General features: G+C 38.5%; 1 protein-coding gene across 1 annotated transcript in view; it reads left to right on the forward strand.

Moving 5' to 3' along the window:
- Positions 1-2,044: 2,044 nt before the first annotated feature.
- Positions 2,045-22,019, forward strand: part of KNDC1 (kinase non-catalytic C-lobe domain containing 1) — a 61,811-nt gene continuing 41,836 nt past the window's right edge. Inside the window, exons 1-3 of the mRNA XM_062580063.1 lie at positions 2,045-2,158; positions 6,611-6,809; positions 9,426-9,484. Coding sequence (XP_062436047.1) covers positions 2,045-2,158; positions 6,611-6,809; positions 9,426-9,484 — 372 coding nt within the window. The remainder of the gene's footprint in view (positions 2,159-6,610; positions 6,810-9,425; positions 9,485-22,019) is intronic.

The raw sequence follows: 22,019 nt of genomic DNA on the forward strand, positions 1-22,019 counted from the left end.
AAATATATCACTACATATTAGTTCCAGTTCTGTCCTTTTTATCAAGGCACTTGTGATAAGGCTAAGTCCACTACAATTTGTGCTGGACAGAAGAATCCTGTGCTATTTTATTTTATAATTAACTGAAAGAACAGTCTTCCATGCTGTCTATAAATACTTCATTTTGTTTTCTGCTTTGTAGATATTCTGCTTTGCAGGAATAGTCCTTCGGTGGGACAAGTAAGTTAGAGAGGGGATCGGGGAGACAGGTCTCAGGCACCTCTAATCACTTAGCTATAGTTAGTTATTTCTTCTGGCATTATCTACCCAAGACTAGATTCAAGCCCCAGGTTCAAATAATGTAGGGCAGGGGTCTGAACCTGAGTCTTCTAATCTTGCACAAAAATGCCCTTTTGCTCAATTACTAGTTGTTTTTAGCAAGTGAATTTCCGTCAAACAAAAAACACTCATCCTTTCAAAATTCATGCATGCATCCCTTCAAAGCATGTGTATTTCCATGCAGCATACAGAGTTTTGATTTCAACTACCATTTTACAGAAATGTTTGATTGATTACTCAAGTGATTGTAAGGGAGGGTTTATTTAAGCTGTATTTATGGATGAATGTAGATTTTAGATCCAGTTTACACATAGAAGTTTATTATTTTATTTATTTTTTTTCTTTAGAATATAGTTATGAGCCTGGTCCATCATGGTCCAGAACTTAGGAAACTTTGGGCAGATCATTCTGTCCAAGAAGTTTTTTTTTTTTTTTCCCCCAAATATGTTGGTGAAATACACTTAGTGAAATGTCTTATAAGGGAAATAGTACTGACATTGGGGTCATGCTGGGCCTTCTTTTCAGAAGTGCTGGGCACTCACTGTTTCTCATGCTCTAATACTTGTTCACAGCTAAAAGCCTGAGTTACCCAACTATTTATATATATATTGGAAACATTCGTAGGCATAACAAAAAATTTTGCTCATAACAATTGAGTTCAAAATGTTAGTAAGAGGACAGCATATGCACAAAAAAATCCAATCTTTTTGCTGTCTTTTTTTTAAGTAGCATGTCATGACTATGGAATGTATCCAATTAATATTTAATTTGGGAAAAATCTTACAACTGCTGCAGAGTGGTTTTTATTTTTTATGGGACAGTTGATCAGAGCATCTTTCTTTGTTCCATGGTGCTTATTTATGCATATTTTAGAAGAGCATTAATCTTGTACTACATAAAAAATATAGAACTCTTGCTTTATGTGTCGTGCACAGACGAACCCATTAACACACTCTATTCCAACATAAAGTTATAGGAATACCGGCAACAATAATAAAGATGGTGCTATTATTTTCCAAATACCTGTAGTTGTGAGATTTAATGATGCAAGAAAACAGCCCGTTTTCTCCGCCACCGCCCTGCTACCAACGGCCAAGTTTTCAGAACAGAAACGGGAACGGGTAACGTACTGCTCCCCCAAATCGTGTTTCAATGTGTTACTGTAAGCAAACCACCCGACAAACACGCCCCACATCCTGGTAGCGCCCGTGAGCCGCGATGAGGAAGCTTCGCGTTCAGCGACCGCCCCGCGGTTCCCGCGCCCCCGGGCCGGGTGAGCCGCAAACACACCCGAGCTCGGGGGGATAAACCCGGTATTTCCGAGTTGGACCGAAGCCGCTTTGCTGGCGCTGGCTGCGGCTCCAGCGCGGCGACCCAACCACCCGGAGAGCTGCTGGCTGCCGAGCGGCCGCGCAGCCCCCGCCGGGCCTGCGCCCCGGGGCCGGGCGGGGCGGTGCGGAGGCGGCGCCGCGGGGCGGGCGCAGGAGGGCGGCGGCGCGGCGGGGAGGCCGCGTTGCCATGGCAGCGCTTCCCGCGCCCAGGGCTTAGCCGGGCGGCGGCGGCGAGAGGCGCCTGCTGCGGCTGCCGGGGGCGAAGCGGGGAGGGAGTGCGGCCCGGCCTGGCCCGGCGCGGCCCGGCGCCGCGGAGGTAGCCCGCGAGGGGATGAGCCGCGGCGGGGGCGCAGCGCGGCTGCGGCGCTGAAGCTGCCGTCGCCTCCGCGGGCGGCATGGAGGGTGTCCGGGCCGCCGAGGCCGGGTTTTATGCGGAGGAGGAGGCGGAGGCGGAGGAGGCGGTGAGCTGCTACGACTTCGAGCCGCTGCCCACCCTGCTGGAGGACGAGGTGAGTGCGGGCACGGCCGCCCCCCGGCCCGGGCCGCACCTGCGCCGCGGCGGCCTCCAGCCGCCTCCTTCGCCGCCGGCCGGAGCCACCGCGGCCCCCTTCCCCCAGACCCCTATCGGGAGCTGCCGAAATCTCACCCCCCCCCCCCCCTCCAAAAGAAAAGTAAGTTGCCAGGCGAGATTGCCTGCCTCCAAAGCATTCCGTTGTTTTTTTGCACTGTCAAGGCATTTGTGACCAGCCTTCTTGCTTTTGCAAAATGCTGCCATAAAAACAGTCCAAAACAAATATTTTTGAGGTAAGTTTCAAGGCTTTTGACAGCTACTAATTGCATATAAGCTAGTGCATTGATAGAGCCACTTATATATCGTGTATAATAATCCCAGCTACCAAGTTGCTAAATTAGCATGTTCCAGCCTGGTCCCCCCCTTCTTGATGCAAGAGCAGAGTCATTGCTGCTGCATTTGGTGTTTCATAGTGCCCACCGAGTCTGTAGGTTAACAGCACGCTCGTGCTGTACACTTTCTTGCAGTGCCTGATAAAGGGGAATTTCTTAAAACAGGCAGAAGTGGTTTCAGCAGTGGCCAAACAGATTTTTGTACAGTCATTTCTTATGGCCCTGTGTATTTAAAAAAACTAAAGGGGGGGGGGGAAGAAAAGAAAAAAAGGCCTCTGCTGGTGGGAAATGAGAAAAGCTGGAAATCTGTTTATTTACGTGTTTATTCTACCAGATAACCTGTAGCTGGATCCTATTCTATAATGATGTTTATGTGAATGTTCTTGGTTTTGCCCTTGCTCATCTTTCTTTGTATGCTTTCACATAAAGTGTGTTTCCTATCTCCAGGGAATATTTTGATAAAATGACTTTTTTTTTAACTAGTAAGATTTAGGAAAACTGTATGGTTTTACACACCGAAACCAGAGGTGGTAAGATTTCTTACATTTCCTGGTTCAGGAACCCAAACTGAATCAGAAAATAAGAGTATGCTTAGAAATGAAAAGTCTCTTCAAAGTTTCATTGTATGGCTCTTTTGCTGTTAGCTGAACTGATTTTTCCAATCTCAGTCTAGAGTTTCTTTTTGTCAGCCAAGCAGGTTTTCTTGCTTCGTTATGTGGCAGGCCTCCTCTGAGTGGTCCATGCAAAATACAGAAGGAAGAGGCCTCTTTTTGCACCCTTTACACATAATTGAATAATCTTATAGAGGAAGTGAGTATGACCTGTCACCTGGTGATTAGAGAAGTTAATTAAAAAGCGCTGCTTTGGAGAATAGTCAACGAGCCTCCCTCAGCATCCAACGTTTTTCTTTAAATATGATGAGTTCAATGAGTCACGTTTGGCACATTTTTCATGATTCTGGGATAGATTGTTTTGACGTTTGTGTCCCAAGGTACAAACTGCCGTTGCAAAAAGACTTAGGCCAGAAGATTGTGCGTGCTGAGACACCTTAACTTTCAGCTGCTTAGTCATTTAGTGGAGCAGAAGGGGAAGTGTAAGGGGAGAGGCTGGTGGCTGATGCATATGCTCAGGTGCAACAGGAAAGCTGCCTGAGCAGAGGATGAGAATGTATTTGAAACACTTCTCTCTACTAGAACTTTCTTGATCTCAAAGATACCTTAATATTGATTTTTAATGTCTTAAAGAAGTTGTGGCCAGTGGATTTCTCCTCCTGCATTCTCTTTCTCTGCCTAATTACATATGCTGCTGAATGATTTTATACTTTCTGAAGAAAGTGTAAGGTAAAACTGAGAACTAAAGTGCATAATTAAACTTTGGTTATCTGACCAGTTCATTTTTCATAGTTATTAAACTAATTGCTTTTTGCAAGTCATTTTTGCTGATAATGAGACAAGGGAGGAAAGACATCAGCATCTTCATTATGTAACGAATGCCCCAGTTTTTCCTGCAACTTTCTGGTGGTCCGGATAAAGTGTGGCTACCAGTCATGCATGGATGCTGGCTGTGCTTTTTCTTATAGGCTTTGTTCTAGCTTATCAGAAATTCCTGTGTTATATTCTTGCAACTTTTCTTCTTTTTAGTGAAGGCTTTTTCTTTGTTTTGAGGATGCAAACTGAATGCATGTCCCTGTGTTTTCAGTGCCTCATTGCCTATAATGATGTGGCTTTGCTATTGTAGAAGCTTTAGTAACTAACCCCAAGATAGTGTGGCCATTTGAAAAATACAGGGGCTCTATGAAATAAATAGCTTCACCTGCTGTCCTTTCATATCTTCACTCACCATCCGTTGTTGATGGAAACCACTCAACATTCAGCATTCATAGGTGCTTTTTTTCCTCCTTTCGCCTTACCTAAATTTCTCTTTCACTAGAAGTGAAGGTAAATTTGTCTAACATGACATCATCACCACATTTCATTTACTCCTCAAATAAGAAGTTAACCGCAAGACAAAGATGGCTTTGTAGATTGGAACTATAGATATCTCCTACTGATGATTAATGTCAGCTCTGAGGTTGCACCTGACAACCACAAAGTAACCTCAAAGCTTGACTGACAGGAAATTCTGCTAAGTCGTATATAACCTCATCATAATTGAAAGTGGACATTTAGGCTGTTTTAAAAGCTTGCAGATTTTATATATTTTGCACAGCCTTTCTAAATCGAGCCGTTCTTGTCCAATTCTGTCCCCATCCTACATATCAGCTTGTTCAACTCCTATGCCTATGGTTTGTGGATCATCTCTTGGTAAGGTGCTTACATTTTCAGACATAAGAACCATGCACTACCCTCCATGCTTGGAAGAATTACCCCGTAAAGATGTATAAAACTTTCTCATCAACCCTCAAAATTTGACGGCCAGTGAACTTGCAGCATTGTGCACGTTGTACTGAGCACGGTTGGCAGAGAGAAACAATGAGATCTCTTGTCTCGTGTAGCTCGACTGTAAGGGCTCTTGCTGTTTGTTACATAGTGCTGAGCTCCCGTGAGGCCAGGCTCCATGAATAGTGCTAGAGGGCCCTGTAATAGTACTGCAATTAGTAAATTAGTCCCTCAGAATGACAGAAAATCAGAACATTAAAAATGGAACCAAATAATATTAAGTGTGCTTTATTTCCTCCCCATTTTTTCCCCATATTTATGAAGTATTGCACTTGGGACTAAAAAGCAAAATAAATTTTGGACTAATGTTTGAAGGATGTGTGCGATACTTCATTCTCCGAAAAGCTTGTTAATAAGCTTGTTACAACTTAGGTAAATAGTAGTCCAGTCTTATTGATGATGTCCAATATTGAGCTATGTGAACTAAGTTAAAACTGTTATTTTCCAAGTTTTCCCTTTGGAAATACAAGTTTAAACCATTAGGTCTCAGTTTGCTTTTCTGAACTGTAAGATACTTCACATTCTGTTTTGTTGACAATGATATACTTTATTTTCAATATTCTAAGTTCTGCCATTCTAGGGAAAATCTAATAGGCAAATATATTTACAGGCACTGATGTGCAGTTTCAACATATTATATGTAATTAATAGCCAGTATAGTTTTGAAGCACACTAACTTCTGTAAATATTCCCATTTTCTGTTTATTTTTCTTACAGATAGAATTTTTTTTTCTTAATTTTGTTTCTGTTTTCAAGTCTTCAAGTTCATGGAAATTTTACTTTGCTAGCTACAGGCAATGTATTAGTTCAGTACTCTAGCAACACGCACACAAAAGACTGGCTGCATGCAACCAAGCATTGCTTCTGAGTGTCTTGACCAGAAAAGCCACATCAGAGCCATTTTTTTCTGTAATGACAAGGTCAAAGGAAAGTTGACTTATAATTTAGGACATAACTTAGAAACTAAATCCATGAACTGTTTTGATCATAAATAGTCCTAAGTATAGAAGGGAGGCCTAGGACAACCAAAGTGTTTGGATTTTTTTTTTTTTTTTTTAGTCCAAGTTTAAGAACAATTTTTTGACAGCATGTTGGACTTCTGAGAGCTTATTAAACAGTCTACACAGTTAAACCTCACAATAGCATCATTCTTAAGACAGCTTAATTAAGAGGGTACTTTTCCCCACATCACAGATGGTGGAGGGAACTGCTGTGAAGAGAATTTGAAAGTAGCTTATCTAAAAGCAGTTGGGAAAGTTTAAGGGATATATGGATTAAACAAAATGTTTTAACTTTCTCTGCTCTTATTTTTGAATATTCTGTTTCTGTACCCTTGGTGCAGGGTTGATGTAGTTTGAATAGCTCACAAAAAAATATATATTTTTTTTTTTATGTTAACATATATTGGTACCTTTCTTGAGATTAACTGTGCTCTGTAAGAGACTTATGGTGTTAACCACAATTTCAAGCACTCGGTGTTTCTTGGGGTGTTAATCACTATCCCAGAAAGTCTGAACTTGCTGGAAGCGTTACATTGTGTATCATGGATTACATTTGACACGGTCAGCTACAAGTAATGTCATGAAATGCGGAGTAATTTATGAATTCATGTCTTGGCAGGAGAATGTGTCCCTTGCTGATATTTTGTCGCTGCGGGATAGCTGTCTCACCGAGCAAGATATCTGGGCAATTTGCCTGGAGTGCAGCCACTCTCTGAAGAGCATCGCCCATTCTGCGATCTTCCAGACGCTCTGCATCACTCCTGACACTTTGGCTTTTAACACCAATGGCAATGTCTGCTTCATGGAACAGCTCAGTGGTAAGTGTTTGTGTTTCCAGGCAATTTGTTTCGAAAATATGAAGACTCATGGTGAGAGGCTGTAGTAAAGCATTATATTCCAATCCTCAGACTTTTAATTAAAATCAAGGGGGAAAAAAACTACTTCAGGAGTAGGTGAATATCAGTCTGTTTGAAACAATATGCTCAGTTTTGTGAATAGTCAGCAAAACTTCTGAGTTTGACCAGAATACTTTTCCCAGGTAGAAATATTAGCCAAAGAACTCCACTTTTTTTCTCCAGTTCTTTTAAAACTATGTCAATTTGTAACTAGAAGATCCATTTTAATCCATATACATTCTATTCAGATTTTTATTATATCTTCTTTAATCTATTTTTTTAAAAGGATGTCAGGATAAGTGTTGTTGCTTTTTTTTTTTTTTTTTTTTCCTCAGTCAAAATCTAGATCACAGTAGCTGAAAAAATAGTGAGGCAATTTTTAGACTAATATTAATTGCATTCTGTAGAGTCAAAAGTCATATTTCAAATAAGAATGTAACATCATAAAACTTTTATTATAGTTATTGTGGTATGTTTTATGCTTGCCTGACTTGTCTAATTGAATAGCTGGCAAGCACTTGATCCATGACATTGCCTGTGTTCAAGTGCTTAAAATGTGGGGTAATGCAAATTTTGTGTGCAAAGCAAATGGTGAACAAAGATTTTGTTCTCTGAATAGGCAGTACACTTTAAAGTGACTTTTCATTAGTTCTGTTTAAAGAAGGTTGTATTTTTCTGGAAATGCTGAAAGGTATGTAGATACTCTGGTTTATTTTTTTTTTCTCCCAGTTCATCTATGTCTATGGGTCCTTTCTCCCTCGTTGTCTCCAATCTTGTTACTGTTTGATGAAAATACAGTTTGCAAGTTAGGTAATTCTGGAAGTTGTCTTTCTGCTTTTTTGTACTTGAAGCCTATGGATCTATTTTTCCTGGAAGACAATGATAACATCTGTATCCACTTGCCAGACTCTTTCCCCGCCCCCCCCCCCCAGTAAGAAAATAAACAGCCCGTCACCACAGCTTCAGCAGAGAGTTCTGCTTCTTGCAGGTTCTGTGGGACTGAAACCAGTGACAAACATCCAATGGGATGTTGTGCCAAAGGCCTCTAATATCGTCCTGTTTCTTCAAATCAGACAAATCTCCATGGTAAACACGATACTGCAAGAATCTAGTGAGTTTCACAATGGTAAATCCATATGCTTATGCAGCCTTTAAACCATCCCCATTAAAAGAAAGGGAAGGGGTAGCAAGGAGAATGAGCAATAATCTACAGGAGAAAAACAAAACCTCCCCCTTCTCCTCTTCCTCCTCCTTCTCCCACCTCTTAAAAAAATAAAATTACATTAAAAAAGAAAGGAAGGCAGGAAAAAAAAAAGGCAGGAAAAAGGTGGGGAGGTGCAGAATTAGTTGTATATCAGCTTTTCTCAGTGGGAAAGTAGAATCAGGAATGTTCAAAGGAGCTGTAAATCAGTTAGTAGCATCTGGATGTTCAGCTATGCCAGATTGCTGCAATATATAAATATATGTAGAGCAAGTCCTCTCTGGACCTCTCTACCATATATCTGAGTTTAGTATCTTCATAATAAGAGCTGTGTGTTTTGCTTCTTAAATACAGACACAAAAATTCTGTTGGAGCTAAAGCTATGTATGAGTATGCAAAACCTCTGAACATATTTCTGCCCCAGTTGAGAAGGGGAAATTTATAGCCTTCATGTATTTATATAGCCTTTTAAACAAGGGAAATATGTAGCCTTGTAAATGCTATCTGTCATCTGTTGGCTTCACAGAAGGATAGTTTGGGTGAGCAGAATGTCTACTTGAAGATGAGGTTTTTGGTCAGGCACTTTTTTTAACCTCAGTGATCTTGACAGAGTTCATGTGCCATCAGTACAGTGTGGTGGTACATGCATGCTTGGATGCAGCAGCGCCTTCAGTCTCTCTTAGGATGCTCGTTTTTTTCCGTCTGCCTCTTGACTCAGCACTGACTGCTGCAATAGCTCAGTTCTGTGGTAAGCAGCATGCAGATGGGGAATGCACTTCCAACTTTATCATAATAATAAAAAGATAATAAAAATAATTTTTAAAAGAACAGAAGGGCCAAGGTTTAAAGTTGGCCTATAGAAGAGGAGTAAATTAGCTATTCAGATTGATTTTGCTGGCTGAACCCTCATGCCCCCAAATCTCTAGTAGAAAACTGAATGGAAGTGTCCCATTAATCAAACCAAACCTGCAAGTCACAGCTGAGCCACACCAGTTTAGGTGATAATTTGGTCCAAAGATAAATGTCTGAAGGCCTGCAAAAAGTGGTTGGACAGGGTAAATGTATTCCTACTTTTTCTTTTTTTCTTTCAGTCTGTTTTTTTTTCTTAGTAGGAAGTATGGTACTTTTTGTAGGTGGGTTGAAAGTAGCATTTCATTTTATTTATGGTGCTCTAAATACGGATAACAATCTTTGTAGATCAGATATGAGTGAACCAAAATGCTGTTAAATATTTAGAGTTTCTTTTGTGTCAAGTATGTGTATTGTCAAATTAACATGCACGTTAAAAAGTATAAGTATTAATTTCTAATGTAATACATTTCCTTTCTCTTTCCAAGATGATCCAGAGGGTGCCTTTGTACCACCAGAATTCGATATCACTGGCAATACTTTTGAGGCAAGTTTATAAATTTATCAGTAAAACAGGAGTTTTTCAATCATATTGATATTTCTGAGATACCAAATGCTCAGCATTCTCAATGTGTAATTTTGCCAAATTTAAAGTTTGATTGTGCTGTTTTGAGAGTACACTGTGTGTTTTGTAGGAATAAAGTATAAATCTAAAATGCTATGCTAGTAAACAAATGTTTATATAGAAGATTAACTGGTAAAATGAGAGAATCACTTTTGGCTGAATACTGTATTGGTCTACCCTAAGCCACAGCTGGTCTGTATTATGTTCATGGGTATCCTTCACTGGTTACATTTGCTTGTTTGGGGATTAGCCATGAACTTTTATGTCAAATATAAAATTTGTTTGCTATCCTCTTCAGTAAAATAATTCATGGAAGGGTAATCACCAATTTCATCTTAGAGTTAATGAAGAAACAAATGACTGTCTGTTGCTTTGCAGTGCACAAGTGCTCTACATTGTTAAATTAAATTAGATTTAAATTGTTTATACTAATTAGCCTCCCAAGTCAATCATCTTATTGCTTAGTGCAAGATTGCTTGCTTGCTTAATTTCTATAGAAAGCTTTTTTTAATACCAGCATTTTTCTGGCATGTATTTCTAGATAATCCAAATGGTTTAATTAGCAACATGTTCTGTTAATTAGCAACATGTTCTGTTATTATTCAAGGTATAAAAGATTTTAGTCTGCTGTTTCATAGTATAATACAATATCTTGTTACTCTTGCTAGTTATCTTTTCCATAATTATGTTTCTAATAATCTATATTTTCCCAGGGGAGAGGGGTAAGTGAATTTTAAAGTGTAGTGCTAGAAGTGAGAGGAGTGGTGAGCCAAGAGGATGAGAGAGTAGTATCACAGAATATGAAGTAGCAGAGTCTTTGAAGTTTAGAGATATAAACATTTTTTCCTATTGCTATGCCTTGTTAATGTATTTATATAGGTCAGCAAAGTGTTAGTGGTGTTGCTGTCTCTTACTCAGACTGCTTTTTTTTTTCTTTTTTTTTTTTTTTGCGAGAGAGAGACTTCTTATTTTGGGGCAGTGAGGAGGGAGAGAGTTTAGGAAGGCACCAGTGTTACGTGTAATTTTGGCAATTGTAGTATTCAGATATGTTTGGGGAAAGCAAGTCCTAAAGTCACCCAGTAGTGGCTATTTATTTCGTTCCTTGTTTTGTTTTACTTCTGAAGCTGCAGTTAAAATCTTCTGAGATAAATATTCTCCATTCCTTGACTCTTAACAAGCCTTGAAGACATGAGACAAAGACATTTCTAATGGGAGTAACTGACTTTGGGATTTTCAGTTTACAACCTATTTCCACATTTCAGAGTCCTCTGGTCTTTGCTGAAATTATCTTGTATGTTATGCAAAACTGACTAGCTGGTATTTTGACAGTGAAGATTCATGGAATTATTTGCTCTTCTGGAAAACTTGTGTTTTTCCCCTTTCTCCACCTCTAGATGAACTCTATGCTATGTGTGTAGCAGGTAGACACACTGGAAGAGATTTTAAGACCAAGAGGATGGGACAAGGTGAAATGGGGAGTTTGGAAAGACTGTAAGAATACTAAGTGACCTAAAATTCTAGTGCTGTCTGAAATACCACGCCATTTTTATCCCTGTCAGGTAAAACTCGTGTTGTTTATATACAGGTTTAGTGTTTAACTCTTGTCTTAGGGCAGTATCAGTCTCTCATGTACCAGTGAATCCCAGTACTAGGTACAGCACAGATGACAGACAAGCAGTTAGGGAAAGCTATTTGAGGCAGGAGTGGCTCTGGACTTTGACCCTTTGATGTTCTTTGCAAAGGCCCGTGAAGGCACGCGTTTGCATGGAAGAGGATCAGTGCCAACATGCTTTTCCTTGTGCTACTGACTGCAAAACGGAATAAGGGCTGTGTGTGCTGATTTGTGCCCACTGTTTCTATTTCTTTTATCTAGCAACTGGGGAGCCTTGCAGAGCAGGAGAGCAGTGTGACAAAGGATGTCTTGTTGCTTCAGCTGTCTTCCATTGACCATGCTAGCTCTGAAGGGCAATGGACAAGACTGAAAAGCCAAGGCTTTCCTCTGCACTGAGATGGAGGTGTATTGTTTTATCCCGACTCTATATGCATTTCAGCAAGCAGCTAGGTGATTCTGTGTGTTCATGGAGCTTTCAAAGCTTGACCTCTTACTGCTTGTGGAGTTTGGTTCAATCTTAAGTACTTTTTAGTAACAAATTAGATTCTACCCGGGATTCTACCCTGACCTCAGCTTACTTCTGCTTCTGCAGTTTTAAGACCTACGATAGAGTAATCCTTATGTACCTCTTACAGGGTGGGTTTTTTTTTTTTTTTTTTTTTTTGAGCTAGTAGTTTCTTTCCCATTGTTAATACTTCAAGCTGTTCTGTTTTTTTCAAAGGAATTGGCACTTGTCTGCCCCTTCACCCACAGTACTTACCTCCAGTTATATAAAAACAGAATATCACTGATATATACATGTCTCTGAGCAAATTTTGGATGCTTGTGCTTTTTTAGCATTGTAGGATTCTTCATACTATATCAATAAGATGCCTTTTCCACAAGGACATAAAATCTTTTGTGCTGCTGCTGCTTCCTTGGTAATGGCCTTACTCAAGTGTTCTTTATAGAAGGAGTGTTCTTCTAGCTGCTTAGTATGCTTTGGTGAGAAGAAGGGGAAGCAGTGTTTATATTGAAACTGTCTGATTCCAATATAAGGAAAAAAAAATAGTATTGGAACTGCTAATTATGTTCAGGATCTTTGATAGCTGTTACTCCAGTGTCAAAGCTCAGCTGATCCAAATTGCTTCTGTCAGCCAGTGGATTTACTTGATTTGAGAGTTGACCTATTTTGTGGCTTCTAAAATGGAGCCACATAATGGGGTTTGTATAGCTACTGGATGACTTCCCCTTTTTAAACTTTTTTTTTTTCTTTTTTTAAAAAAAGTGCTCAAATAAAGCTACAGTTATTTCAACAAGAGATGTTTTGTTTTCTGCTTTGTGAATTACTGATCCAGACCTCTAACAGAACTGTGACTCCAGTCTAATTAGTTACTAAAGTTAGCTGGCACTCACAACCACACAAGGGAAACAAGGAGCAGGACACAGAAAGCAAAATGAAATGCATTACTCTCTTGGTGTCTGAAATAACACTATTAAATTTTTCAACTTCCAGTGAGAATCTCAAATAGCAAGAGATCTAAAGCTTGGTCCAAGGGACAATGCGCAGAACTGAAAATGAAGTAATTGATTTCATGTTGTTTGTTGTAGAGTTGTCTTATTTGCTGACCTGCTGTCTATTTGTAAAGTGGGAATAATAACAGCACCTTCGATTATTGTTGAGAGTAGGAAGGTAACAACTAGCTGTTCAGGGTCAGGTATATTATAGGCTCTTTAGAGAGAAAGAGGTTAGAAATAGCAGTGAAAAGGGCTTTTCGTGCCATCAATGAAGCTTTCTAACTAGCTTTTTTAGTGCTGTTAAAGGCCCGACCTATGTGGTTGGAGTCAAAGGGTTGCGGATGGTTTCACCACAATATATAGTTCCTTCTGGGTGTCTGCCCACTTCTTCTTTTTTTTTTTTTTTTTTTTCCTCTTTGCTATTCCTTTACAAGCTACTGTTATTACCACTATGTCCTAGTAACTACACTGTGTTAAAAGTTGATGCTGCCAAGAGAAAGAAATAAGAGTCTCTCCTTTCCTAGGACAGAAACTTTGAGTTACTGTCCATACTGTAACTCCAAAACAGAGAAGAATTTCTGTACAATTCACTTAATATCATTTTCACTTTTATTTTTGACACGTATCAAGGTCTGTGATGTGGCTGTGATCAGTAAAAGTTTTCCGATGACAGAATTTGTTACTTCTCTGAATTGATGTGAATAGTCTTACTCTTCCACTTCTGCTGTAATTTGAAAGATGTGCCTCTATCTGTTAAAAGAAATACTGACCAGTTTTCTTGTTTGCACTGAACCATATAACAAAAGTCAGTTAGCAATGAGCATCCGAGTATAAAGGATAGCCTCAAATTATCTAATGCTTTAACTGCATGCTGCTGTAAACAGTGGTACAGAATATAACTTTTTTTATTTTCTAGAGAAAAGTTAAGAGACTGAGATGCAAAAGCATAGATTTGAGGCTTCTTTTAGGATTTTCTTACTGGAATATTGACTGGGCTTAACATAGTAACAAACAATCTAGCTTCAGCATAAATCAAGTCCTGATTCCCTCCTCTAAATAGGAAGAGCTGTAACTTTCTCTTAATGAAAATGGTTACCACTTTATTTTCTTGCCTCGAGTAGTACAGTGCTAGACTTGTGAAGTTTGACCAAAGAAATGCACATTGGGAACAGTTTAATATTGGTGAGTTCATTAATAGACTTATTTCCATAACTATCACTACAATACAAGTTTGCCTCAGGTTAAAAGCATTGGCTGTCTCAAACCAATTTCAAATGGCTATTTGTCTGTATCACAAAACTGCTGTTGAGTCTGACACAGAGGTTCATTGATGCAGAACCCAACATTTCTAAGATACGAGCTTGTACTGAGATGAAGGACTGATGTCTGCCATGTGTGAACTTGCATTTATAATCTAATAATATAGCTATTCAATTTTGCTTGTTCTTATGAACCTCTGTAATAGAACTCACTGAATATTCAGTCTTTACTGCCTTTTCTCTATCTAAAGCAGACTGGATAATTGAGAATATAAGTGCTTCTGTTAAATGACTTCCTTCATTATTTAGAGGTGATAGAATGCTGTAGTTCTTCTTAACCCTGCTGCACACTGAGATTTAACTTTCAAGAATAAAAATTCTGGAAAAAAAGTGTTATAGAAATGGACAGTGCCTGTGGGGGAAAGGGAGAAGAAATGTGGCCTGAGAAGGGGAAGAAAGTGAAGTTCACACTTCTGTTTTTCTCTTCTAGAATTTGCTTTTGCTTTTTCCTAACAAGGTAGGAGAAGGATATGCTGATCTCTCACCTAGGCAGTCTTTGACCTTTTCTGGTTCTAATTCTCTCCTATCTCTTTGCTAGAATGTGACAGCTCTCCACTTGCAGTCCTCAGTGTGTTAGAGTTGATTAATCAAGTCCAAGTGTTTCAACAACCTTAAAAATAAACAAAAGTCAATTCCATGTAAGCTACTGTAAATAGAAAAAGCAAACTAAAAATTTTACGTTTTGTCAAAAACTAAAGTTAAGATGCATATGACTGTTATTCCTATGAAATGTGGCAAGGAAGTTGGATGGACAGATAGATACCATATATGTATAAATACTTAATATAGATATAAATGCATAGATTGAAATGTCACATGAAACCCACTGATCTAGGCAATAGATCAAAGAAAGTAAGGTTCAGGTTGATCCTACTAAAGAAAACAACTGACAGTGTGATACTGTAAGTATTTCTCTCTAGTCATGTCTGAGCTGTTGGTCTTTCTCTGAATTTGAAAGCCTCCATCTTTTTCCCAAATCAAAACAGCAGAAGGTATAAAAAGTCTTGCCTTTGCCATTTCTCTGGCTTTTTAAAGCAGTTGCCTGGAGGATTGTGGAATGATGATCACTACTGCTCTGTTCCTTCTTCAACTCTGGGTGCAAAAGGAAAGAGAGATACCATTTCACCTATTCTTGTAGAAGGCTTTTTGGTTTGTTTTTGCTGATGAGGGAAGTCAGTCTTTTGAAGTATCACAGCCCTCTTTATTTTGAGTTTCGTTTCTCCTTAGCTGACTTCCCCTGAGACTCTTCTAATTATGTCTAGCAATGGCAAAGCTTGTCATCAATGGATGGTACCTTGTCTGTCCTTCTGTAATCTGTTGTGTCTTCTGAGTGTTATTTAAAGCTATCCTTTCCTTCCATGACAAAAACAAATTACTTCTGGTTATCTATGTCAGTTCTGTGCTATCAGATAGGAAGAAGGATCTTCCTGTTCTTGCTGTTACATCATCAGACCAGTTGCAGTTCCAATCATGAACTTTGCGCTGAACAAATTTAATGGGTTTCTGCAAAGACCTAACCAAAGGCAGATTATGAGGCCAACAGGATTTTGGCATTTAATAGCTGGAGTTTTTTGTTTCTTTTTGTTTAAACTGAAGAATCTCTTACAATGTTGATGTAAAACTTGATGACCTCAAAAACCTACGGTTTGCTGCTCAGTTCTGAAGTTGAGCTTGCAAGGTTCCTCTAGGCTCCTTAAAAGTTAAAGATGCACTAAAAGCAGTGGTGGTGAGTTTGGATCTCTAGCCTTTTCCACATAAACTCTTACTTCAGATTAGTTCTGGTATCAAAGCTAAGGATTTTATTTCCTGGGAAATACATTGCAAGTGGCTTAAACTTTCTCAGATGGTACTTTATTCATGGAGCAGGTGCTGTGTAAATCTGTTAATACCTACCTGCTCCAGAATTCTTGAACTTCTGAGCACTTTCACCATTTTTTTTAAGATGGCGTGGATCAAATGAAGTTTTCCTTCTTTGTTTCAGACATAATGCCAACAGGTCTTTTTACCCAGGGCTGCTGGTCAGTCTGAAGCTATGATTTTTGAAGGAAAAACTTGTGAAAGTAGTAAATGTTATGCCTTGTGTATACAATGTTTTGTCTATATGGGCTGTACGATTCAAGTTACATTGCATAATACATGAGCTTTTTGGCTAAATAGACAAGAGCATAGTTTACTTGTGCTTTCAGTTTACCCTCTTCTGTTTACATTCCTGAGATATGCTGAGAGCCAGCTAGTCAACTCATTTGCCACTTTGGTCACCTACAACTGTTCTGTGAAAATCAGTGTTTTAGGAGCATCAGGAGGATCCCATGTTTTAGGAGCATCCCATTTAGGAGGATTTGAGGTCAGAGACAACTGGTGATGTTCTGTGAGTGTTGTCTCACAAGATACTATGCAGTGGAATAAGTTCAGAAGTATTTCACCAGCTTTTTACATTTGGAGTTCATTAAGTATCCTATCTCTTCCTCAGGGAAAAAATTCTGTGCAGGAGCTGCTGACATTGGGCTACACCAGTATAGATTATTACTTCAAAAAAGAATGAACTGATTACTGTACAGCAAAGCATATTTTGTGAAAAGGTTATCCTTCGCAGTGCTTTAGAATCCTGGTGTCATGGATTCATGGCATGGAAAAGGAAGTAGAGTGCTGCTTGAATTTATTAGCCTGTAATGTTTTAAACAGGAAACAACAAAATGTGAATGAATTCTGTGCTCCATTTTAGTTCTTTATCTCCAAAACATGGAATAAGCATCCCCCAACACAGGACTGCGTAAATGTATTACAGAGCAACAGATTTTATTACCAGTAAGCAACTTTTGTTAGGTTTAAGACAAAAATAATATCCTTTTTCTTCCTTTTTAAATGAACAAATTTCTTTTGTGTGCTTGTTTTTTTTCAGAAAAAATACTTGCTCAGCATGTGCATGTTTCCTAGGTTTCTTTGTTACTATGTTTACAGAGAATAAATTGTGTTAGTTTAAGTGACAGATAAATTACCTGTGGCAGGTAACGTAAAAGTAATGAGGTTAATGGCTGATAAATCATAAGGAGAGTTGTGATCTATGAAACTGTTTCAAAGAGAATTCAAAAAATTGCACTGTTTAGGAAGCTTTAAAGATAAATGCATCTATAACTTTTGTTATCTAACCTCTGCAGTTTCCAGCAGTTTTACTGCAGTACTCTTCCTACTTGTCATAACTATACTTTTACAGTCCTGCAGGAGTGGAATCAGCTGGGATATCATTTATCAGTTCCGGAGGTGCCACTCTTTATGATTAAGGAAGGACTATACTGGGATGGAAGCACAAGAAATACTTTCTTAATTTGTCCTCTTGCCCGGCAAACGCATGAGTTATTTCATGCACTAGTCTTACAGCATGGTTAAAAATACTCAAGCTATGTAAGGTCTAGCTCTTCTGTATGTTCATCTTCATGTGACTTCTTAAAATACAATGAATGCTTATGATGGTGACTGGCAGTGGTTCAAGATATATTTCAATCTTTACAACAGTTAGGGTAACAGTTTCTTTATTCTTGAACTACATTGAGACCCAGCTGAAAAGTTCATATTTTTGCAGCTCTGGATTGACAGTATTGCTTTTCACATTCATTACAGTTGCAAATTAGTCTATGGACAGTGTGGCACCCTTGTTTTTTATAGCTATAAGTAAAACCAAAACAGCTGATAAAATAAAATGGTAGCATGCTGACTGTGGACTATCACGAGGTGTTTTTAAACAAACTTGTACCTCCTGTCAAACAAGTCCCCAAAAGACTTAAAGGTCTTGTATGCAGCTAGCTAAGCAGGTGATTAGAACCGAGTTTGACATAGGAAAAATTTTTATCACACGCTTTCAAAGTCCTGCCCAAATAAAGAAAATGGAAAGGACTGGCAGGTTAAAGGAGTAGTAAATGGAATAAAGTGAACAAAAAAAAATTGCAAAAGTCTGAAAAATTACCAGATTTTCTTTTTAAATCTATCAGATGAAGGAATCCTGACAGAGTTTACAAAGTCAGCAGATGATCAAGTTATAAAAGAATTCTCAAATAAGGCCATGGCAGAAAAATTGAGTTTAACTTTTTTAACTTGTTTTCTTCAGGAGGTTCTTATATTACAACTCTTTGTGGAGAATTCATCAAAAACTTGTCTCAAATCAGAGTGTCCGTAGAAGAAACTATAAAGTTGACAAAACTAACAGTAAAATAAATTTCCAGGAACAGATGGTAAAACAGAACTCATAAAAGAAACAATTAGTTAGAGTAAGATTCTTTAGCCTGGGAAAGAGTACCTTCAGAGAAAGGTTATCACAGAAATCTGTGAAGTCTTCAGTAGCCGCACAAAGAGTGAATATTTGCCAGATCTCATAAATATAGAAGTAGGTGGCAACAGTGAAATGAACATAGTGTGGATTCAGAATAAACAAGAGGAAATGCTACTTTGCTCAATATGCAGTAAGCTGTGGAAAAGAATTGCATGTGGATAAAGTTTAGACAAATTCATGGAGGAAAAATATCTGTCCTGAGCCTTTCCAGGTAAGAAGCCCCCAACTACGAATCTTTGAGATTTGGGTGCCTTTCTAGGTAAGCATCGCCATGCAAATGCCCATTTCTTGTGTTCTTCTCTAGCATTCACTGTTGGAGATGAGTTACTGGCCTAGACAGATGCCCCTTTAAAACAATGATGACAATTGAACAAATGACTAATCTTTGGGTGTTACTTTACCGAGAACCAAAATGTCAACCTATGTCAATATGACACCTCTTCCTCCGCTTTCAGCCCACCCATAGAAGTGCAATGTTTTGTATAAATTTGATTATTGCTTTAGGCTCTCTGTCTTTTCTCTCTACATTCTTTGTAAACTGGAGATGCTACTGATCTGATGTATTAAGAAGAATATTTGATGTCTCTGTTTTAAGACAAAGTTTAAGACTATTGCCCTTTAAAACTGTGAGACCTGGTCATAGTGAGAACAGTGGCTAGCTCTGTATGTGTACCTGGCTTCCCAAATCTGCCCTCCCTAAGAGGGCAGCCAGTGATACAGGCACTAATGATCCTTTGCTAATGAACATGCCCTATAAAAGTAGGACAGGATACTTCATGCTTTACTGAAATAAGCCCAGTGGGACTGCTTCCCTGATCCCACTTGCCTCCTGTGGGATTGGGAGAGAGCCCACATGAATGTATACACATACCGACAGTTTTGAGATCAGTCATCATTCCTGCATGGGGAAACGGTTCGATACAGCTCTAGTACAAATTTCATTGGTCCTTTCTGAAATTTTAGTACTTCTTCCTCTTTAGTTCTGTTTCAAGGCCCTCTGGGCTGTACTGAGCCGTGGCAGAGGAGTCTCCCTTGGGATGGTTGCAGGGCAAGGGGTAAAACTGCAGAAACTGTGAGCACTACAAACTGGCTCCTGAAGAGATCTCGATTCCCTGGTCTTCTCTTGTGGTGTGATTAGTTTGTAGTGTTAATTCTGTTCTCTTTAACGAATAAAAGCTAAAACAAGCATTACTTTTTTAAGTACAGCTGCTTCAGATGGAAGTATTTATGGGAAAGCTAGAGTTTTATAAAATTCAGTCAGTTTCTTGCAAAGTCCATTTAAATTAACTTGAAAAAGAGGTCAAAATACTGACACCACTTCAGCTATTCATATAGATACCTCTTTCCCATTTGTTGTAGAACTTCATGGCACCAAGCTCATTTTTGTTTCCACTAATCTTTAGGTTTGTCTTTTTTGTATATAATGTGTGTGTGTACAGTATAAAATATACACACATACATGCATATATGTGTGTGTATATATGTATATACATATTTTGTCATATGGTCAGCTTTACAGTGAAAGTCTTATGAAACTTCCTAAATGTTTGATGATACAATATTAATACGGGAAAGGAATTGAAATACTGAAAATAAACAAGCAAGTCTTGGGGAGTACAAAAGCTTGTTTTCTTAATTCAGCCTGAGGGACTAAAATAGTCAGAGATCACAAGAAACCTAAACATAGAGATAAGGTAGTGACTAGGCAACATTCAGTCATAGAGTATCTGCTACATGCTCTTTCTTGCTGCATTTAGATCTTGCTTGGTTCATTTCTCTTTATATTGTTGTAGCACTGTTTTTTAGATGATTGTATCTATAAGTCTTGTATTTTGTGATGTAAACTGATAGCTTGACATTCACCTGTGAACATTAAGTCTTTTAAGCTGTCACTTAGGTTTTAGGCCAGTAAGAAGGCAATTTGAGAGGGGGAATAATGTGCATTTCAGTTGTGGGTAGATTATTTGAGAATATCTGACCTTTACTTGCATTTCTTTCCCCATTTATTTTAAAAATGTTTTTGGGGAAGAACTTTGCAATGCTGTTTTGGCCTTTTAACTTTTGCAGGCACAACTAAGTAACAGCTGTATTTAGCAGGGGCAAATGGAAAGTATGGCATTGGTTTAAAATGTTATTTTTCCACCATTTGCTAGTAATTCAGGAGCTAGATTATACTTTTTGTGAATAGTCTACAATAGTTTAGCATTTTTATTCTGCAGAATATTTATCTAATGTCTGAATGGTCAAATGAATAAAAAGCTAATATTTAATGCAGCACTTTCAGTACTCTAGAGTTTGTTTATGCAGGAAAGCATTTGGCCCCTTTGTAAAGAAGAAAAGTATTTAAAAAAAACTAACATGCCTATTTCTGTTTCATTTTGTTGCTGAAGAACATTACTGTCTGACTTCATTTGGCTTTAAAAAAAAGCACATTTTAGAATGAGTCAGCATAGTGAAAAGAGGCATAGGTAAATTATATGATTTAAATAATTTTAAATCATTTTAAACCAATGCCATACTTTCCATTTGCCCCTGCTAAATACAATCGTTACTTTGTTGTGCCTGCAAAAATTAAAAGCCCAAACTTATTTTCTTAGTAGTAATTTTTCTCAAGCATTAGCTTGAATTCGTTTATAAAATTTAGAGTAAGATTTAATATAATTTAGTACGAAATATTTTACAGTAAGTATTAATTCTGTCATGGTCTCTCTCTTTCAGTTCTTTTGAAGACTTAAATTTCGAAACTCAGTGGACTCTTGATGCAATTAAGAATAATGGCCATTTACATTTTGTAATATGTCAAATGCTTATGCAGTCACTATTCAAAAGCCCTTTTGTCAGCTTTTTCTCTTTTTCTGTATTGTTTGTCTGCAAGTACAAGTTCCTATAGAAGCTTATTTCTGCCAAGCAGTAATACAACAGAGCCTCTGTCATACTCTGTACGTAGGCACTGGAGCTTTTACTACTTCTCCTCATCTTTTGATTTGCAGATTTGAAAACCAGAGAGGATCATTACTATTCCCCGATTTTACTTCCTGTAGTGTTCAGTGGTCATAAAATGACACGAAGTAAGCCTAATAACTCGCCTGGAACTAATACAAGCCTTTTGACTATATTGCTCTCATGATATAAAATTCTAACGATGGTAGAAACTGTCCTCTCCCTTGGTAAGTTCTTTCAGTACTTAGCCTGAAAGTTTTAAAAATTGGTAGTCTCGCTACCTTTCTGAATTCTTTATCTATGTGTGTTTTTTGTTGCTGTTGTTCCTGTTTTGGAGGGTACACTCTAGTATTAGAAATGATCTTCATTTAGAGCTACTTGTATGATTATCACTTTCAAGTTTTTCTCTCAAGTGTATTGAGCTCCCTCAGCCTGTTGCTGAAAGGAATATTTTGAGAACCTCAGATCATGCTTGTGATTCTTCTCAGAACGTCTTTCCTCTGCGCTGTTCGTGCTGGTTTAGATTTTGGTGTGTGGGGGGGGGTAGGGGGGGGAGGTGATTTTTTTTCTTGCTCTATTTGCTAGCAGTAGGCTAACGTTATCATCAAGTGGATGTACGTCTCTACCACCAAATCTGGAAAGCAAGGGGAAAAAAAACCTCAGTGGAGAAAATTTTAATTAAGAAAATTCTTAAAGCTTCCAAAGTACTGCCAGCTTTCACTTGTCTTCCACGAGAAGGAAAGTTGTTTGTTGCTCTTTCCTGTTCAT

The sequence above is a fragment of the Rhea pennata genome, chromosome 7 (assembly GCF_028389875.1).
Source record: "Rhea pennata isolate bPtePen1 chromosome 7, bPtePen1.pri, whole genome shotgun sequence".
Lineage (NCBI taxonomy): Eukaryota > Metazoa > Chordata > Aves > Rheiformes > Rheidae > Rhea > Rhea pennata.